At 42.7% G+C, this 15,244-nt stretch overlaps 1 protein-coding gene across 7 annotated transcripts in view; it reads left to right on the top strand.

Annotated features, from left to right (window-relative positions):
* The first annotated feature begins 4,011 nt into the window (after nucleotides 1–4,011).
* esrrga (estrogen-related receptor gamma a) overlaps nucleotides 4,012–15,244 on the top strand; it is a 43,456-nt gene continuing 32,223 nt past the window's right edge. Inside the window, exons 1-2 of one of the 7 annotated variants that reach the window (XM_076110001.1) lie at nucleotides 4,012–4,436; nucleotides 9,665–9,781. In XM_076110001.1, the coding sequence (XP_075966116.1) occupies nucleotides 4,025–4,436; nucleotides 9,665–9,781 (529 nt within the window). In that variant the 5' untranslated portion in view covers nucleotides 4,012–4,024. Of the gene's footprint in view, nucleotides 4,437–9,652; nucleotides 9,794–15,244 lie in introns of all 7 variants that reach the window. The other 6 variants (XM_076110003.1, XM_076110000.1, XM_076110007.1 and 3 more) reach the window with 6 other exon arrangements.

Here is a 15,244-nt window from a genome sequence, read left to right as displayed (position 1 = left end):
CTGTTCTAAACCTTTATTTAGCTCGCAGATACTTACACGGCTTCTCTTTCCTTCTTGAACCTGGGGCGGGACGAGAACAGTTTGGAATTGTTTGAGGATCAGTTTGTATTTACGGCTGCCATCTAGCGAGGCGGTCGTACAAAGATTGTATGTCATAAAAGGGGGACAAGTGCACACAGAAACTAAGAGAGCACACAGTGAACAGCCCAGAGACACTGAGGCAGAGAGTACAGTAGTTGCTCTAATACGATGATTGTATGTTTGTCCCTGCCAGTTGTCAGGGCGCTGCATCAGCCCACCGCTCTAATGACAGCTTGTCATACCAAAATGTCCCACCTTCCTTCAAAACACACAGGAAAAAAACATTCTTCTTTCTTTCTTTCTTTTTTCGACATAATTTGATCCTTTCTGTTGCTCTCTCTCTCTCTCTCTCTCTCTCTCTCGTCCACATATTTATCTCTGTTTCATGAGTCACTGTGAAAAAAGAAATAGGACCAAAGAGAAAGAGAAAATGACAGGGATCGAGCTGGAAATGGAGACAAGGGAAGGTGGTAGTGTGTGTGTGTGTGTGTGTGTGTGTGTGTGTGTGTGTGTGTGTGTGTGTGTGTGTGTGTGTGTGTGTGTGTGTGTGTGTGTGTGTGTGTGTGTGTGTGTGTCCTACTTCAGTCAGGGACAGGTAAATAGGCCTGCTGAATATTTGATGTCTGCAGGAACTAAACAGCCACTTTTGTCCTTCTGCTCTGGCTGTTTGTGAAATAGTGTCATATCCTGTTGGTGTCACAAACACTGTATGGGTGGTCAAAAAGGTAAAGGTGGTCTGTTGTCACTGTAATAGACTAGGTGAACGACTATAAAGTTAGTTATTTCAAAGAGCTGAAAAAAAATATTGGATGAAAGTGTCTATAAGTTAACCTTCTTTTTAATTTGACGTTTAACATTATTTATTTTATTAAAACTATCCGTCAACTCTACAAGTAAATACATTTTTTTTATATAAAATATGTAGTAATTGAAGCAAAATTGCCATTTTTTCCATAAACAAATACACATGAAAAAACAGACAAACAGGGAAGTGTTCTGAAATTAGCCAAAATGTTTAAGAATTGAACAAAATAAATACTTACTTTCTTCATGACTTCCAGTTAAATACATATAAAAAAATGTCTTACACCCTGTTAGTGCATCAAAATCAACAGAATAGCAGGAAGAAAATGATATTCAAAACCCCTCTTCTGTAACAGAATTAAGCAAAACAGCTAAGTCTGAAATCTGATTACTGCTCTTCTTTGTGTTTTACCGCAATCATCTCATAACACACTGCTCACGTCTTTGAGCCCCTTGTGAAGATACAAAAAGAAACACACTCAAGCCTTTTCCTCTTTATATGAACCTCTTTAAACACCTAAAAACATAAAGAATTGATAACAAAAAAAATGAGACCCAACCCCTTCCCTCTCTCTCCGCACTCATCTGAAGAGCAGACAGGCACAATAAGACTGCTCTTTCAGCACTGAGCCGTCGTTACATAGCGCCATAATTATACTGATAACATACATACATAAATGCATTCAACCTCTCGCTCGGCACAGCGCACTGGCTGTGATTTCTTAATCTTCTTTCCTCTTCTCTCCTCTGCACGCATGTCTTCTTTTTTTATTCTTTTTATTCCTCCCCCTTCGACTGCCATTATTTTTCATTTATAAGCAGAGAGAGAGAGAGAGAGAGAGAGAGCGTAGAAAAGATGTGTGTTGGAGAAAAAGAGATGATAGAGAAAAAGAGAAACGGAGCAGAGAGGAGGAATGGAAAGGGTGAAGGAAAGAGAGATAGATGAGACTTTGAGTGAGAGAGAGAGTAAAAAGCGCCTGAGATCTTTTGGCACTTAAACTCTTTCACTTAATGGTACTCAGAGGGATTGACGGTCGAAGGGAGGGGGGCACAAAAGAGCATAAAGAGTGAAAAAGGAGAGATTAAATCATCACCATCACATCATCTACTTAAATGGCTCTACTCTCTTTTTCTGTCACCACTGTATTTCCTCTCCCTCTGCTAGAACACAGGCAATGCTGTCTGATCTCTCAACATCCCATCACTCTTTCCCACATTTACATGTATTTCTTCCTTGCTTTTTCTAGCACCTTAAGTGTGTTTCTGTCTCTACTTCCTTATCCCTCCTTTGACTCTCTCCCATCCCTTTTTTAACTCCTTTCCTCTTTCTTGATTTGTGTCCAAACCTTTCTCGCCGTCCCCCCCCCTTTCATTTCAAACTGAAGGCCTATACCTTCGCATCAGATAAACGGATTTATAGACATTGGTGAATACCACAAAGCCGCGATTAATGGAGTCACTGAATTAGAGGAACTTGCATTGAGGGGAGGGGCGCAGTGGTGGTGGAAATAAAATATATAATGGAAAGGGGGGTGGGAAAAGGCCAAAGTATTGTACATTATGAATTTAATGTCACTTTATGAAAGGAAAAATTGACTCGAAAGAAAAGCACTGAATTTCTGGGAAAGGCGTTTTTTGGCTTAAAGTGCGTGTGTAGGTTTGGCTAAAGGAAGAGGGCCGCTTTGTCTCATCTTGCTGCTCATCAAACACATTAAAGCACATTAGAAACCAAACAATTCAGATCTGAAACTGCAACTTCTTTTTCTCCCTTCTGTCTGCTTTGTCTGGCTGTCTGTCTGCCTCTTTTCCTCTCTATATACATTCCCCATTCCCCGAGCCTTCTCTCTCTCAACCGGCTCTCCATTCCCTGTCAAGGCGCTGTCTGTGTTTTATGGGTCCCTGTAGAACAGGGATCTTTTACAGGCCGACTGGACTTTAGAAGCCCCTCGTTTAGCAGCATCCTGCCTTAATTAAAAACCCCTTTTGTGCTTTCTGCCTTTAACAATGAAAAGATAGAGAAGGGAGGGAGGGCAGGGTTAGAGGAATAGAGAGTTGTAATGCCATGAGGAAGAGAGAGAGAGAGAGAGCATGGATAGAGTAAGTGAAAGAGAGAGAGAGAGAGAGATGGCGGTGAATAGGAGATGATACGGAGACAGGCAGATAGATAGTAAGGTAGACAAAAGGAGGGATGGAGAGATATGGACAGAGAGAAGATTGCTGTTAATTACAACTGCCATTAACAAGACACCAGTCGCCTCCTTAGGGAGAGAAAGAAGGAAAAGAGAGAGGGAGAAAGGGAAGCTGATTGGAGGAAGTGAGAGACAGTAGAGAAGAAAAATAGATGAGGAGAGGAATACAGTAACAGGGCACGGATTAGCAGAGATGTTTTTGTCTTTTCAAACAGTTTTGTATTGCATGGCTTCCTCTAACTTCTTCAACTGTATCTGTGAGTGTGTGGCTGGATATGTGAGTGGTGGGTGTGCATGTTGGCGTCATGTATGTGTAAGGCTGTTTTTGGGATGATTGAGCAGCAGAGAGGCTGCTTACTGATTACCTTCATGTAGAACAAGGATCTATTGACTGGAAAGTGACGGATGACCGTCGGCCCCGAGCATGTGTATGTGTTTGTGTTTGTGTGACTGCGTGGTGCTGTAGATGCTTCTCTGCTTCTCTATTTTACACACGCTTCCCCTAATGGAGCACAGTGTGTTTAGTTTTTGTATTTAACTCTCTTACTCTCTCTTATTGCCTCGTCCCTCTGCACAGCTCTCTCTATCACTTCTCTTAGGAAAAGAATAACAAATGTGACGGATGGATTGTGTGTGTTCATGTATGTGTGTCATTTATAGAACTTGCCCGGCTTAGTAAAAAAAATACAAATCCATCATTGAAAGTGACAGTGAGCAAATACTACAACATTAGTACAAATGATTGCTATAATTGGACTTTCAAACAATCGCCTTCACTGAATCTATTTGTCTTCTCCTCTTGCTCTGCCTTTCCTCTCACCCTTCCCTCTCTTGGTTTTCTCTCTTTTCTTTATAAGTATCCATCATTTTTCTGACATTTTGCACATGACATTTTCTAATAATTCTTCTTCTATTTGTTCCTTTCTCACCCCCTCAGGCTTCTCTGCAGAATGTCCAGTAAGGAGCGCCACCTTGAGTCTAACTGTCCGTCCTCTTATATAAAGACTGAGCCGTCTAGTCCTGCCTCCCTGACTGACAGCCTCAACCATCACTCCCCTGGTGGCTCCAGCGACGCCTCAGGCTCCTATTCGTCCACGATGAACGGCCACCCCAACGGCCTAGACTCCCCCAGCCTTTACGGCTCCAACGCAGGGCCCCTCGGTCCTGCTGGCGGCCCCGGATCAAAGCGTTACGAGGACTGTTCGTCAACTATTGGGGAAGATTCACAAATAAAGTGCGAGTACATGTTAAATTCGATGCCCAAGAGGCTGTGTCTGGTGTGCGGGGACATTGCGTCAGGGTACCACTATGGAGTGGCATCCTGTGAGGCCTGCAAGGCCTTCTTCAAACGCACCATCCAAGGTTGGCTTCTATTTCGACTTTCTCTTTTCTTCTAATTATCTCCCTGTGAGTGTACATGTCTGTCTCAGTGTCTGTCCACATTGCTATTCGTTTAGAACTCTGGGTATTACAATAAGCTTTGATCTATTGGGTGTTATTCATGCTACATGAAAGGTCATGAACCCCTCACAACAGAAGAACACATTACAGGGTTGGCTGCAGGATGTAAGGTCAGTAGTTAAAGGTGAAGAGTGTTCTTCATATTTAACTAAACGGGCTCCTTAAAAAGGCACGACCCTTCAGAGAAATATTGCACACATAACACCTAAAACATGAACTATGTTTTCTTCAAATGAAATGCACAGAGACACACAAAATGCACTTTATTACACGTGCACACCTGAGACATTAAACTAGATCCAGGACAAAAGATAAAAGCCCCCGGCCAGATGTGAACCCAGATTTGTATGTGGTACATGTTTCTACTAAGGGAGCCACCAGGACACCCACCATAGTCTATTTTTTCTCTCTCCTTCACCATTTCTCTTTCTGTCATGCATGCACGCACATACACACACTCACAAATATGCATCCAATCAGCTTCATGCATACACACCCAACACCCAGACACGCCTCCTTTCACCCTCAACCATGACCTCTTCTCCATCAACAGCAAAGAATAATTTCCAGGTAGTGTTTGCATTCCTAGATCTATAGCTGCTTATGCTTTACAGAAAGAGTGTTAGCTATAAGCCTGATGTCGAGGAGATAAGGTAGTGTCAAGGGAAGGTCAGAGGTTATGTCTCTGGGTCAGGAGTTCAGGTTAAGGGTTAGAGGAAAGAAGGGGTTGAGCAGTAATCCACATGATGAGAAGAGTACCAGGAATTAGTCTCAGTAATCCTTTGCTCATCTCTTGTTAGAGCTAGAAGTAGCCCAGGATGTGCACAGGTATTTAGGCTATCTCCAGACTTTGATAACCCATGAAGCATCGACCCATGATGCACATTTGAGTGTCGGAAGTCATTCATTCATATTTTATTAGGACCACCATGGTGGTAAACCCAGTCAGAAAGTCGGTCAACAAATAAATAAACCTTTGAAGACTTTGAGTCTTCATCTTTAATGATTTGTTCAGGTTTTCTTAACTAATAGACCCCATTAGTCAGCAGGACAGCCCTCTTGTCAGTCTGTATGCCACTTAAATAACCAAGCTACCAGTCAGCCAGCCAGACGTCATCGATCAGTCAGTCCGTCCGTAAGTCATATCAGACAGGATTCTATCTATCTGCCTTTCCATCCATCCACCTATCTGTCGCTGCTTTCTTTTGCCACTGATAAGCAGCTTTCCTAGTAAAGCCCCAGAGAGAGACAGAGCGAGACAGGGAGATGTGAGGGGGGGAGCCTTACATCCAGTAGATGGTCACCACTTCGTAGAGATGACCTGCGTGTGTTTATTATGGGATGAGATCAGGACACAGTGCAATCCTGACAAAAAGATTGGAAAGCACACATACAGAGATAAAGGCAGAGACACACACACACACACACACACACACACTAACTCATAGAAGCACATCCACACATAGACACCACCAACACACATGAATAGACAGCCACAGACATGACCTTGTAATCACCGTGTGTAAAGGTTTAACCCTTAATTCTTCTCTGTTGTGTATAATAGTTCACCGATTCCACATGTCTCATTTCATTTTGAGGGCTTGTTAAAGGTTACATAGGTGAGTATAGAGTCACCGATTAAATACCAAGAGCCCAGCTAACATATAGATATGATGCCATGTTGACTGTAGAGCTTCTTCAGAGTATAACCTTGAATAGATTTAAAGCACTGCTCTGTTTCCTCTCTCTCTCGCATTCTCATTTTCCCTGTATTTGTAATCTTCCCTTCTATGTAGTGGACATGTTGCAGCTCAGGAAGGCCAGAATCAAAGGTTATGGGTCAAGACTTTGACAAAGCTAGTCACAGGACTGTTGTCACGAAATACAACAGGATGTGAAACATTACAACATTTGCTGGATTGTATCATAAAAAATGAACAAAACATTTTCTGGATGTTTATTAAATACGTAATCATCCAATCACAATAATCTTACAACAATCTTATGTACAGATTTCAGTATTTTTCAGCAGTATTCTTGTTACAGTATAAGTTCATGTTTGTTTAGATGCAGACTGAACAGTCTTGGGTCCAATGGAACAAATGAGTCATGACATTATCTTTGGCTACCACACAATCCAAACTCATCCACAGATGTGTGTGTGTGTGTGTGTGTGTGTGTGTGTGTGTGTGTGTGTATGTGTATGTGTGTATTACCCCGTGTGTATGTCTGTGGGCTTGTGCTCATCCATGTAAATGAGCGCAGGTTAATGTGTACTTCTGTGCACATATGCCTGTGTGTATGCACGGTTGTGTGTTAGTGTGTGTATCTTGGCTGGAAAGCAGGGCCAGCCTCAGATGGGCAGCGGCAGACATATTGGTATGTTTCAACCCATTAGCCAATAAAACTGCAGGTAATCACCAAAAAAACACCTCCAGCTGGACAGGGAGGAGAGCGTGGGGTGGGAGAGGAGACGAGAGTAGAGTACACCAGTTTGGGATGACAGAAAGATGAGAGAAGGGGTAGGGTAAACTGGGCACATGGATGTAGGAAAGAATTAGTGGTGTGAATGTATGTGTGTGTGTGTGTGTGTGTGTCGCAGCATGGTGGAAGTGCTCTGGCAGCTGCTGTTTCTGTGGCGTCAGTCCAGCGACACCTGACAACCTGCATCTATCACTCCCTTATTGAGAGAGAGGGATAAAGGGGAGTGAGGAGGAGGGCAAAGTGTGGGAGAGGGAGGGACAAGGCGATGAAATGGAAAGATGAAGACAGCAAGAGGGAAGAAGAAAGGTGGATGAGAGCAGGAGAGATGAATATGAGAAAGGTGAACAGTGTAGTGAACCTGCAGGTGGGACCGTCACACAAGGGAGTTCTGTTAATGCTGCCTTTAAGAAAATAAGCACATTCTTCAATAGGTCAACAATTTGAAATATCTAAATACGTAAGCCAAGGTACTAAGAAAAGAAAGTGAATGGGAGGGAGACGCTGAACTTATGTCAGGACAGAGTTAGATGTAAAACGTCAGGAGAGGTGAAAACAAAGACAGCTCAAAGACTATGCAGGCAAAAGCACAAACTAACATTCATATACGCAGTCTGTCCAATGGTGGTCAATTGTCATGCAGCAGGTGGACATACACACACATCTCAAAGGAGATTGCAGGGGATTTGAGGCCCTCATATATCCCCCTCACTCACACCAACACACACACACACACACAAACTCACACGTTATACATAGGAGCCTCCAAGAACCTCTCGACTCTAAGCCCACCTCAGTGCACAATAAGACACATAAAGCCGGAAATAAAGACACACAGAGAGAGCTATGACATTCTGATGTAAACCCTTCTTTTCTAATTCCTGTCCGGTACCTCCACTCTGAAGACGGATGACACACAGTCCTATATCATATATATATATTTATATTTGTAAGCCTACCGTAATTACCTTTTCTGAACATGTACAGTGCAATATCAAGAACCTTGTTTTTGCTGATATGCTAGTATTAAAGGCCACTGATCTTTCAGTTAAGGTACTAATTACTGTTGAGTTTCAAAAACATTGTTATTTCTGTCATAGATAAATAAACAAACGATATTTTTTTCTATTGACGGACACTTCAAACAGTAGCACTCAGAATGTGTAGATGGAAAATAAATGTCTTAATAAGAGGTTTAACACATTTCGACTTAGTGCTACCGGCCCTTTAAGTGGCTCTTTACTGCAGTTATCCATTTAGCAGTGCTTGCCTGTTTAGCCTTGCACTAACAAGGCCTTTTACTGACCATCCATTAACCAATGCAGAATATGTCACTACCACATTTACCCTTAGTGCTAAGTAAGTGTCCCTCTTAATTGCTGTATTAATCTGAACCTTCTGTATCATCAGCATGTTAAGGTTGGATGTGAGCTAGCTAGTCCTGTTAGCGGCGTCCATTAGACTATAGGGGCCCCCCAAGCATTTAGCATGTTTAGCCTTTACTTAAACTAATAAGGCCGATTAATGAGCATTGTGTTACCCATTAAGGAGTGTTCGTGCATTGAGCCTTTTCCTAAGCTAACTACTCCCCTTAATCAGCCCAGTAATGAGAACACATCCTCTCCACAGCAGCAGTCAATAGTAATCACTGTTTACTCTGTTTCAGTGGGAGATGCATTGGCTTGCTGGGGTACTGTAGTTGTCAGGTGGGCGCAGGAGGAAGCGACCAAAGGGTTATTTTGCGTTCACATCTCATCACAGCTTATACTATGGATAAATAAACCTTCCGGAACAAAGAAACCTGTTAGAGCAATTCTGCAATAGTCCAAACTGTCCTAACAAATCCATAACTGTGCTTTGCTTTGAAACTGGGTGGAAGCAAAATACTAAGTGGAGGAAATGAGCAGAATTGGAGGGCGAGTGAAGCTGGAAATGAGAAAACAAAACAACAGAATGAAACCAAGTACAACAAAAGGGGAGATAAATGGGAGGCACAGTAGAAATAGGAATAGGTCTCATTTAGACTTAAAGTGTTGAAAAATAGCAAAGACAGGGGACATGACAATATAGAAGTAGGAAGATGTAGAAAAAGACAGATTAGGTAGAGAAGAAATAGTGAGGCTGTGGAGGTAATAGTGGTATTAGCCTCAAACCCACTTTAGGTGTTTGTGTTTTTGCTGGCGAGGGTTGTTAAGTTAATAGACTTACATCGGCTAATAATCTTAGCCTCAGCTCTGCATCAGTGCTACTGTGAGTGAACTACAGCTTGTCACGCAACCTCAGCTTGCTCCAGCCATGACGTATGCACATATACTCGTGTAACACACACTTAAACACACACTATTACACTGTTTTCTATCTCAGTTTTTTAAACAAAGTCATAACTAATGATTTGACGATCAGTAGACCCCAGGCCAGGCTTGAGCAATCAGATTCAAATATGTCCATGCTTAGTAAGGGACACCCCTAGTTAATCGTGTGTCCGTATGTCTATTTACAACTCTACAATTATATCTCTGTACATTGATTAAAATCAATGAAGACATATACCGTGTTTCTGTTTTTGTCTGAACGCCCACCTGTCTGTTGAAGTATCCATCTGAAATGAAACCCTTTTTCTGTCTTTCTCCTAACATGTCTACATACAGGCAACATAGAGTACAGCTGTCCAGCAACCAACGAGTGCGAGATCACCAAGAGGAGACGCAAGTCGTGCCAGGCCTGCCGCTTCATGAAGTGTCTGACTGTGGGCATGCTGAGGGAGGGTAAGGGAAAAGGTCTCTTCCTTATCTTTCTCTGTTAACTGTGCTACATGTAGCATTTTAAAGCCTATTAAATATGTGTATTTATTCGGCTAATAGAGGCCTCTGCTAATAAGATTAGGAACTTGTACAGCACGTTGCATCATCAGAAGACCACTATCCCTTTTGGGGCAGAAATGTGGTCACAAGAACAACCAATGCCATAACAAGGGGCCCGCCTTCTATTCAGACATGGTGTCATTGTTGTTATGGTAAATATACAGACAGCAAAGTATGACGATGTATTGATGTTGAACAATGCTACATGTAACACTTCTAAGAAATTGTATATTGTAATCTATTTCTATTGGGATCGCGCCTCTCTTGTTTGCCTTCCCCATGTCCATCTTACCATGTTCAGTCTTTATGTATCCTCTTATGTGTTCAAAGGCTGGTTTCTTTTTTGTCTGTCTTCTTGTCTCACCATCACTAAACATTGATCTACACCCTTTCACTGTGCATGTTCACCTTTTCCCTTCCTCATATACAAGTTACATACAATAGTATCTGAGGGCATGTGCACACACAAAGTCCCACATCCTTGTCTTACCTAAATGAGATAAACATAGAACATTACTGGATAATTGCTACACTCACACTCAGCAATTGTTCAGCAGTCAAGAAGGGTTTAAAAAAACAAAACAAGAGATATTATCTGCCCCCACACCACTTTGATTAAATACACTCACTCTCTCATTTTCACTCCCTCGTTGCCTCTGCCTCTTTCTCTCCCTCTCGTCTGCCCACCTCTGACCTTTCTACTCCCACTGCACTTCCAACAATGAAAAGAGGGAAAGGAGTGGCGAGGGATAAAGAGGAGGGCCGACGGAGAGAGAGCGGAATAGTGGGAGGGGTAAGGTGGGAAAAAGCTAGGGGGAGGGCGGGAGAGCGAAGCGATTGATTTATAGGACCAGAGGAGAGGGACCAGGGGAGGCTGAGAGGCAGGGGGAGGATGGTTGAATGAAGCAGAAAGTGTGTGAGAGAGAAAAAGAAGAAGAGAGGAGGGTCAAGGTTGTAATTGATGGGAGACCTGGCCTACGCCCCCTTCCTTACAGTGGTCAGGGAGCGTGCCTCTGCCGACGCCTGCCAGCCCTCCCTCCATCCATTCCTGTCTTCATCTTTCCCTCCAGTGCTCCCACTCAGTATTACTGTACTGTTGCTTCTCTTAAGCCTTTCATCCATCCATGCTCCTCTTCACTCTCTGTTCTCTCCGTCCTGTTGCCACCGTGACACTCATCCATACCTGCAGCCTCTCACCCACTCAGACGTTGTTATGTGAAACCATAACAGTTTGAGGTAGACAGTTGTAATAAAAAACTAAAAAACATGGACAAGCTGAAAATATTCTATGAGTTGACAGCTTCACATTTCCCACCATGGTTAGAATGAAATGATAAAATACATACGCAGCAGGAACTTTACTCACAAAAACAAAGGAACACCAAGACAATAAATGACACAGACTACATAAAAATATAACTTTGCAAACAAAAATTATGACGTACTTGATAAAAACAATATCTGTATTTTGTAAATGTGATGCCAAAAATTAACATCTTTGCGTAATTTTGACTAAGCTTGTCCCTGTCTTCAAAATGTTGTAAAAAGGAAGGTAACATTGAGAAACCTCAGAGTTCGAGACACTTAAATTTACACAAAGTATAACTGCCTAAAACAGCCATCATCAACAGCTCATCTCTCTCTCTCTCTCTCTCTCTCTCTCTCTCTCTCTCTCTCTCTCTCTCCTCTGTTTCTCGGTCTTTCTCTTTCTTTTGCACACACTCACACACACACACACACACACCCAACAAGCTGCTGTCGTAGCATTTGTTCTCCCAGCTGATCTGACATAGACAGAACCCATGTCTCATCCCCTGTTTTGTCTTGCGTATGTGTGGCCACAAATACCCACACACATGTGTAAGTGCATGTATTATTGGCAGCTCCAACAGTCTCACAGTTCACTCAGCTCAGACTGCATCCTCCTACTGGACACAGAAACAACATCGCCCTTGTCGATAAACTCCAAGCAAAGCCAACATTTCCTTTTAACACTTTAAAAAAAGAAAATTACCGAGATTTTGAGTGAACAAGAGAGGTAGACATGCTATTGATTTGAACTCTTAAGGATGTGGTTTGCCCACTAAGCCAATAAGAGAGCAGAACTATGCTGCCTTTTGTTGCGGCAGCTTCCCTGCTTCATACACATATATCATGCGCACACACACACACACACACACACACACCTAGGCATACATATATACATCAACATGACAGACCACAGCCACCTCATTTGTTGTGGTGGGTATGAATTTAATACTGGAGGTCCCGCTCTACATATGAATAAGGGTCGTTTGGAAAATCGATGCAGCCATTTTCTGAAATTTTCTTATTTTCCCTCTTTTGAACTGGGACATTTCATAGACATTCAGATCATGGACTATACAAAGCAGCTGTATGTATCCCTTCACCTTTGCTTAATTCTGCTGGAGATGGTATTTAATAACATTTAATGTACATATAGTCTTTTTTAAAGAACCAGTGCGTGCTGCGGATAGACTAAATATCTCCTCAAACCTCCCCTTGAATTATTATTCTAATATAGAAACTCAAACCAAAACAATAATAATGCCACAGTGTAGATCTGAAACACTACCCATACCGACAACATTTGAGAAAGAAAAATATTGCAAAAATGTAAAAGAAGACCTAGTCTGCACCAATAATAACAAACATCTTTGCAAAGATCAATGTACAGAATGACAAAGACATTGTTATACTGCCTGGTTAAACATTGTGTTACTCTCATCCAACAAACCTTTGCATACACAACATTTAAGAACATTGCCCACTTTGTTCCATGCCGCCCTTTCTGGGTGCATGCCTCGTTGCAGCAGAATTGTGCAGATGATAATGGTAAGTGGCTAGATCAGTTAGCATCAGAGCTAACTGTGGTTGTCAGGGGCTTGCTCACGGGAGAAAGGTGAAGATAAAGTGGTAGGGGTGGAATGGGGTGGAGGACATGGAGTAGTGTGTGTGTTTGTGTGTGTATGCGTGTGTGTGTGTGTGTGTGTGTGTGTAGATGCTGTAGTTTACCCCTTAGGGCAAGATCTGCCTCAAATTAGCTTTGTCGCCCTGGGAGACAGAGAGGGTGAGATGAAGAGCAAGTGAGGCAGCAAGGAAGTGTGTGTGTGACGCAAAGAGATGGGGAGAACAAGAGGCCAGAGGGTCAGTAAACCAACTCAGAATGGAGTGTTTTCTTTACATGGTCTCTCAAACACACACCTGATCATGTGAATACACACACACACACGCGCGCGGTCCTGTCTGTGTGGAATATTGAAGAGAGGAGTAAGCGAGCAGGGGGTAAAATTAAGCAAGGAACGAACATGGGGCACCCACCCACCAATATGTAGCAGCTAATTTCTGAAGCAAGGCAATTAAAAGGCCTGACTATATTATGAGAACTTCCCCTCTGGCAATGGCTGTCTGTCCATTTTTAATGAGGTCATAATGATGCGTCAGCTGAAGACCGAAAGGTCACAGAGGCGGGGCTTAAATCTGCCTCGAGAGAGGGGAGGGGGGAGTGAGAGAAAAGGGATATCATTGCAGGTGAAAGATTTGATGAAAACATTTGCGACACAAGGTTGAAAGCAATTTGTAACAAATTAATTTACTTTAAAAATTACAATTTAATCTAATTTCATGAACTTGACAAATAAAATAACACTGTAGCTGTCACAGTTGTTTCTATTTGTACACAACTGGCAAGGCAAGACAGACATAATGCATTCAAATTCAGCAGTAATGCCTACAATTGTCATGAACAGAATACAAAACACAGATCAGACATCTGAACATGAAAGGCTTTGGCAGAGGCACACAGACCAGGAGCCAGCAATATCCGGTATGCATGTACATTGTGCATATGGTCATATTGACAGATTTGCTCTCTTACAACGTAGCAGCTTTGATGGTGGCACGTCTGGTGAATCACGGTTAAACAGACAGAATGTGTTGAATCCAAAACCAAAGCCTCCATCTTTATATTGCCATAAACGGCCAGCTGGATTCAGATGGTAGACTACTAGAGAGACAAGTCCACGGACTGCAAATATAAACTTTGGCACACTGCCCCACACACACACACACACACACACACACACACGCTAACAGCTCGTGCCAACTTTGGCCGTGCTCCCCACGGCCTCTAAGACCTAATGAGTGAGATCGGGTGGAAGGCCCCAGTCTGTGAGAGGATTGGTGTGTGTGTGTGTGTGAGTGTGTGTGTGTATTTACAGCTGGCATTGTGCGTCAAAACTCTCTTCATAGCTGAACAGTCCTGACCGCTGCTTTCCAATCTCATTGCTGCACACAAATGCAGTCATACACACCACAATCAAGGCGAATGGCCGAGACATGTCCACATGCAAAACACACAAAGACAATTTGTTTCTAATAAAGGACACAATTTCTGGAAGATATCAGTGATTTAAAAAAAAAAAGAGAAGACGATGTTTGTGGGTCAATAGATGATTTGTAAATCAATAGTGCAGGAGGAGAGTACAAGAAGATGGGAGGTAAGAATGAAAGAAGAGGATGACTAGACGAAGAGAGAGCGCGTGATGGGGAAAGGGGAGGAGACAAGAGCGGAGGACGTGGAAACAGAAGAGGGGAGCGGCAGACAACTAGTGGCGTCTGGTGTTCCCCCGTGGGAAACTTGTATCTAAATCTGGCCCTGTAGCGTCTGTCCTGAGTGAGTGTTTGTGTGTGTGACTGGCATCTGGTTGCATCCCAGCTAGAAAGGAGCGATAATGGAAATGCTGTGACGAGAGATCTGCCTAAGTGGTCCGCTCTCTTTCATATACACTTTCGTTGTTCGTCTTGAGAGTAGAGGAGATGTGAAAGGAAGACAGTTTGGGAAAAGCAATTTATTTACCAGGAGACTTCAGCAAAATGTAGCTGTTGTTTTCAGTTGCATGTGACAGCTCACAACAGCAACGTTTTCATCAAACTCACACAAACAAATTCCACAAAAACACTCTTATGTGACACGCGTGTTTTTAAAAAACAAGACTTCTGATTGGAAAAAAAGAATGAATATGAAATCAAGAGTTTATTATTACTGAGCTATTGAGTTATTTTGCTCTTCATCTCAGAAGTTTGGAATGCCTAATAGTTGTGTAAATGTATCAGGCTATTTTTTTAAAGCAGCACTAACATAAAAAGGGCCATTAATGTGGACAACATTTTTCACATGGTCTCACACACACATGCCCACACACACACACACACACACATATTCACACATCAGTGACAGCCACCTGCCCGCTGCCTCAGGCAGAGCTGTTCTGATCTGTTCTGGTCTAAACAAACGTCACTGTATGACACTACACACACTTTCCTCTTAACCTCCCCTCCGCCGCT

This window comes from Anarhichas minor, unplaced genomic scaffold (assembly GCF_050575085.1).
Source record: "Anarhichas minor isolate MPS153535 unplaced genomic scaffold, ASM5057508v1 ptg000042l, whole genome shotgun sequence".
Lineage (NCBI taxonomy): Eukaryota > Metazoa > Chordata > Actinopteri > Perciformes > Anarhichadidae > Anarhichas > Anarhichas minor.
The sequence above is the reverse complement of the archived record's forward strand: the minus strand, read 5'-3'. Positions and strand labels throughout refer to the sequence as shown.